The sequence below is a fragment of the Fukomys damarensis genome, unplaced genomic scaffold, assembly GCF_012274545.1.
Source record: "Fukomys damarensis isolate Sample0158 unplaced genomic scaffold, DMR_v1.0_HiC HiC_scaffold_29, whole genome shotgun sequence".
Lineage (NCBI taxonomy): Eukaryota > Metazoa > Chordata > Mammalia > Rodentia > Bathyergidae > Fukomys > Fukomys damarensis.
The window spans coordinates 9655242-9661534 of record NW_022900941.1 but is presented as its reverse complement, the minus strand read 5'-3'; the positions used below and the strand labels follow the sequence as shown (position 1 = coordinate 9661534).

The following is a 6293-nucleotide window of genomic DNA, read 5'->3' as shown; positions in this document are numbered from 1 at the left end:
AAAAAAAAAAAAAAAAAAAAAAAAAAAAAAAATTAGTAGTTAGGTTCAATGATGTTGACTTCACAGTGAAATTTGATTCAGTCGCCATCCAGTTCGGTTTGTGACCAGAATCACGGAAAGATTTAAGGTCATGAATTGAGATACCACTGTATTACCCTTTGCCTTTGCAACTTTTGAAGTTTGGGTCATGTGAATAGATTTTTAAAAGAATTTATTATGGTACAGTTATTAAAAGGAGAAATTTTGGAGGTATTTAACTTGCAATTCAAAAACTGTCTTGTAATGAGAACAGTCCTATTTTCTCTAGATTTTAAATTTGGATTTCTTTACATCTAGATTTCGTATGTAAGACCTGTTTTAACTACATGACAGGGCTTAGAAGGAATCCATGCAATAAAAGGTGGCTTTCATAGAAAGGAAGCTTAAAATAAAGCAAATCTAAGGTCTTTTCTTTTCTTACTTGAGAGCGGCCTGGGATGTTGGACCTCAAGGGCAAAGCCAAGTGGGATGCCTGGAATCAGCTGAAAGGTAATTGTCCCAGTCAGTCCCCTCCTTTGCAAAGCCCAGTGGTGAAAGACTCTTCATCATGGAGTGGAGGGGTTGAGGGGAGGAAACTTCAGAGGCACATGCTGGAAACCAGCCTGGCTTGTGCCAGAGTGGGAGAAAACTGGGCCACCTACTTTCTTAAAGCACATCTCTGAGCAGAGGCATCATTTGGAGAGGAGAGGCTGCAGGGCCAGGCCACTGAGAAACATGTCAGGAGGCAATGTTGGCACGAGCCTTGGACATGTTCAGAATAAGGGCTGGTTCCCTGTCCACACCTGCCTCTCCCCCACAAGACCAGGCAGTGACCCCGTAGCTGGAGTGGCCCTCCCCAGTTCTCATCCAGCCAGAAGGGCACATGAAAGAAGGGAATGAGGTAATGTGTGGCCAGCCGCTTGTAGGCTCTGTGAATGGAGCTATTATTTGTTGAATACCAACAGCCAAGGAATATCCAAGCTCCTAGTAAATCACGTGCCTCCAAGGCAGCAAGACTCAGAAGTTGGCACCAAAGCTTCTGGCAGCTTTTGTGTCCTCACTAGCTAGATGCTGAATAAGCTCTCTGTCTCTTGCAAATGAGAAACCCATGAATTCAGAAAGGGCACAATACAGTAAATACTATAAAATCCTAGGATTTGCAGCAGGGGAATGCCTGTCTGATTATCCCTTTTCACTGAGCACTTCCACACCATTCTCAGGCCCTGAGTGTTTTAGAATCAGCCCCAGAGGGCCACTCTTCACTGGAGAAACCAGGAAACAGGGTGTAACTGACCCTGAGGATTTCTTCGGTGTCCTTTGTGCTGCAGCAAGGAGACAAAGATTGGTCTCATTCCTCTCCAATAAACAGCTGCTTTTGCTCAGAGCCTAGAACCTCTCCTTATAGCTTCTCTCTGGGGAGAAGAAAGTGGCTGGTTGCTTTTCCTTTTTCACTGCCAGCTTAGCAGCTCTGGGAGATAAAAGCACAACACAGAAATACACAGTAAGCCAAAGCCAACCATGAAATTAGCAGGACCAACAAGTTACCCCAGCAGCATTTGCCTGGCTATCTAGAAGACCAAGGCTCAATCTGATGGCTTCCACACACACACAGGATTGGCCCTGGGCCAGGCCCACCATGTGTGATGTGCTCTATGGAGTGAAGGGTTCCTTGGGTCCTTCAAGTCTAGGCCTCAGCATGTCTCCAAGATGTAGATATACTCCCACTTTCCAGCAAAGAAACTAAGTCTTGGAAAGTTAAAGTGAGGCTGACCAAAACCCTAGAGCCAACTACTTTCCTACTATGATGCTACCATAATCTTGTTGATTCCTTCCAGGGACTTCCAAGGAAAGTGCCATGAAAGCTTACATCGACAAAGTGGAAGAGCTAAAGAACAAATATGGAATGTAACAAACTGGATTTGGTCGCCAGCCACACATTTAACCTAAAACGATATAATGCCTTGTTTTTTCTAATACTGTGGGTGATGTGAAAGTAGTCAGTTACTGTAGTTCCTCAGTGTGTTCCAGGATGTGGCTCTAACAGATTAGGAGCAGGAATGGTCACTGACCTCTCCCTTCCCCCAGTAGTTTTTATCTAAAATAAATTCAAATATATTTGTTACTTGAATTCTTTGTTCATCTAGTTTCTTAAAGTAATTCACCTACCCTGTTCCTATCTCCAGCCCCCACTTCCTTCTGCTAAAGATGTCCTCTGGAAGGGCTTTGGCCTGCCTTCCTCACCACACTGCCAGGATGTGAGGCAGGTGGTGCCACCTGTTTCCATGCCCCTACATGTTCTCAACCTCCATAAAGAAAAATGTTTTGGAAATGGCTTTTCCTCCTTTCCAATTCTAGCCACACCAAGGAAGATCAGGTAGGCCAGCTTACACTTCAGTCTGCTTGTATTTCCAGTCTGTCAAGGGTGTGGCTGGCCTTGGGTTCTGATGGAGGTGAGATTGACAGATGTTTGAGGTTCATCTGAAGTCTAACCAGTGCACTGATCCAGAGAATATCATTAAGAGTAGGAACTCTTGTCAGAAATAGAACGCACATCTGGCAAGAGGTATTGCCAGGATTCCTGTGGAAACTTGTTCACAGGCTGTAGCATGGGGGCAACCATCAGTGAACCCAGGAATTCTCCAGTGGGCATGAGGGGGAACAGGACGTCATAAGGCTGCAGAGAAGAAAGGTGGGAGTTTGACCGGAGGACTTCATTTGTTAAAGGACAAAGGAATAGGGCTAGAGATGCGGCTCAGTGGTAGAGTGCTTGCCTTGCATGTTGCAAGGCTCTGGGTTCCAGCCCCAGCACCACACCCCAAAGATCAGGGCCAGGATATGATCCCAGCACTCAGAGGCTAGCCTGGATAATTTTGCAAGATTCTGTGTCAAAGGGTGAAAGAAGAAAAATAAATTAACAAATGTTCCTGGCCAGAAATGTCCCTTGTAGCACTTCTCCAGTCCCACAATGGGTAGTTTGTCTGTTCTGCCAGAGAAGATGCTGAGACTCAAAGGAATTTAGGAGACGCTGTCTCAGGTTGGGCAGCTTGAAGTTTCTTTCTGCCAAAACACATTCCCTGGTCTTAGACAGTTCAACCTTGCACCTAGAAGAACAGTAATGCCTGAAAATAACTTGCCCAAGATCATCCCACTAATACATAAGCTGAGAACTGACTTTCAAATGCAGGATGGATCTGAAGCCTGAAGCTCAAGAGATGGGAACACCAGGGAGCTAGTGTGGCCAGAGTATGGAATACCCTTGATAAAACAGCACTGAGAGTGGAGAGGCTTAGCATCTGATCTTAGTCAATAGGGAACAGCATGTGATAGGCATGTAAAAGGCAATCTGAGTAAGTAAACAGCAGTTGCAAATAGTCATACCTTAAGTTCTAGCCCCTTAGCTCAGATGTAAACAAGGTCACTCCAGCAAAGCAAGGGAATCAAGGCCCAAAACCCACCCACGCAGCTCAGGGGCCGGGACTTACTGTGTAGCAGTGTCATTTACAATGAAGTTGGTTTTCCTAGGTGCCACTGATGCAGAGAACCTTCAGTCCTCTCCCCCGACCTGACTCCATTCTACCAATGGTGCCAAGATCACCAAATTCACAGGCACATCTGAGACCCAAGGGGGAAGCAGTAGAAAGCCATACCCTTTCTTATGTGTATCTGTATATGGGTCATTTCCTCTGTTTATTGGCTGCTTCACAATCAAAGAGGAACACAGTAGCATGTATCTGTAGTCCCAGCTACTTGGGAAGCTGGGATCACTTGAGTACAGCATTTTAAGACCCACCTGGGCAATAAAAGAGATCAAGGCCTCATCTTTTAAAAAATTTAAAGGGTTGGCATTATATCTCAGTGATAGAATACATGCTTAACGTGTACAAGGCCTAGGGTTCTGTCCCAGCACATCCCACCAAAAGAATAAAAAAAGACTAAAACAAATTTTAAAAAATCTTAAATGAAGCCCAAGATTTTGTTTCTGCCTAGATCTGACTCCTACCCACCCTGAAGGCAGTGGTGGGCAGTCAGACTGGGAGAGGCCCATGTCATGGCATATTCAGTGTCCAATGTTGGCACTTTATCAAGAATCATTTCCCCCACCAGCTTTCAAACCATGTCTGTTCCTGACAGTTGTCACTTGCAACAGTTATGTGAGTCAAGGACTTAGTCCACACACAAATTTCCATTCCATTAGTTAACACTGGAAAGTGTGGATAAGAACCACCAGCGCAAGTATTCTAATCTGCTTCTGGCTTGGGAGAGGCAGCTTGCCCAGCAGACTGGAGCCTGGGAACCATGTCTGCACCTTACTACTGGCCAGAATCAGCGAATAGGCTTATGAAGACAGACCAAGGTGGCACTCTGAAGTTACACTGTGCTGAGGCTGTATAATGGCTACTTGATATTGCTTCTCTTGCAGGATGGGAAAGAACCATTATATTGAAGTAAGAGTGCTTGGATTCAAGGCCTACTGGGGCCACCATGACTATCAATTACTAAGGACTTTCTGGAGCCAGACTCTGATGCAGGTTCTTTGCTTCTCCTGTTCTCCCCAGAGTCTTTTAGGTGGAGATTATACCTCATGACAGTAATCTCCCTTGTTCCTGGGGAAAATGTTCCAAGATGTTGCACAATGCCTAAAATTATGGACAATGCCAAATCATCTATGTCTCTACATCTGTCTATCTGTCCATCCCTTTCCATGGCTTAGATCTATGTTTAGAAAGTGACTGGTCTCGTCGCGCTATACCCATCAATGGATTTATCCATTTATGAGTTCAGTAGCTGAATGTGCTGTTAGGAGGTGGGGCCTAGAAGGGTATATTCTTGTCTCCAGCTCCTCCCTTCTCTCTGCTTCCTTGCTGCCATGGGCTGAGCACCTGTTCCTCCACCATGCCCCTCTGCCATCTTGTTTCTGCCTTGGGACCTGCCGACTGTGGATGGAAACTCCTGAAACTTTGCACTAAAATAAATCTCTCCTTATGTTGCAAGCATCAGTTATTTTGACCCAGTGACAAGAAAGTAAGACACCCCTATGTGTATATCTAATATAAAACTTCATAAATTATTGTAGTAAGAGATTAACAAAGCTAATAATAAAATATGCATTCTTTACAACTTATGAATTGTTTATTCCATGCAAATTCTTGGACCATGGTTGATTGTAGGGAAATGAAAGCAGACTGCAGATAGCGGAGGGACTACTCCCTGTGTAATTGGGTTTGCTGTGCACAATACTTAAATGAGGAAATAAAGGCTTGGGGGTTGTAGTGGATCCAGACTCAGAGCTCTCTGGACAGGAAGATCTTACGTGTCCCCTTCTGTCATGGTCCCTCTCATGATCTCCAGCCACCACATAGTTCTATATCTCTACTCTCTGTCAGGTGGTAAGAGTGACACGGTCTTGGGCTAATGTTAGCTGCTGATATGAAATCCTGTACTTGGAAGGATTGAGGAGTCTTGCGGCATGGCTTGCCAAAGAGGTCAAATCTCTACATTGGAGTGGGGCTATGACTTGTGCTTTTTAAGCACCTCAGGAGATTGATTCTAGGGCTTGGCCAGATTGGTGAGGTATCCCCCTTCTCACTAGAAGCAGCTGTACCTGTTCCTTGGAAAGCAGTGTCAGCCTGATGTCCTAAGAGTGAGTTAGCAGCAGCCTTAGGGGCTGTCCTATGGCTTCCACAGTGACCCATGTATAGCCCATCAGCTAGGACAAGGGCAGGGGGCTCCTTCATCCTCTGTGAGGGGCCCACAGCACCTCAGGTATGTTTTACTTCCAGTGTGGCTTTGTGACAGACTGGTAAATCCCACTCTCAGGTAATTAATCACTTCTCCAAGAGCCTTAGTTCCTCCATCTGGAAAATGGTAGAATCTGTACCTCACAGTGCCAAACAAACAGGTCAAGTGCTTAGCATAATGCTAAATAAACAACAACTTGCTAGATTCCTGGAGGTCTTCTGGGTTAGTTAGTTTTCTTTTGTTGCTGAGACAAAATACCTGGCACCAAAAGTTAAAAGGAAGGGAATTTGTTTGCTTACAGTTCATAGAAGTTTCAGTCCATAATTAGCTGGCTGCAAGGCAGAGATGGCAAACAGGCATCGCAGAGGAAGAACAAGTGGTGTGCAACAAGGCAGCTGAGGTAACAAGAGGGTTGAACATCTTTCCACCCCTTTTATTCAGACTACTGGGATTAGGGTGGTGCCAAACTAATCACTCACATGTAGTGGTTTAGTAATCATACACCCTTAATCCTAGCATCACACATTCCAGATTTA

At 45.0% G+C, this 6293-nt stretch overlaps 1 protein-coding gene across 1 annotated transcript in view; it reads left to right on the top strand.

Annotated features, from left to right (window-relative positions):
- Positions 1-2146, top strand: part of Dbi (diazepam binding inhibitor, acyl-CoA binding protein) — a 5672-nt gene extending 3526 nt beyond the window's left edge. The window contains exons 3-4 of the mRNA XM_010632313.3: positions 466-528; positions 1854-2146. Of these exons, the coding sequence (XP_010630615.1) occupies positions 466-528; positions 1854-1927 (137 nt within the window). The 3' untranslated portion in view covers positions 1928-2146. The remainder of the gene's footprint in view (positions 1-465; positions 529-1853) is intronic.
- The last annotated feature ends 4147 nt before the right edge of the window (positions 2147-6293 follow it).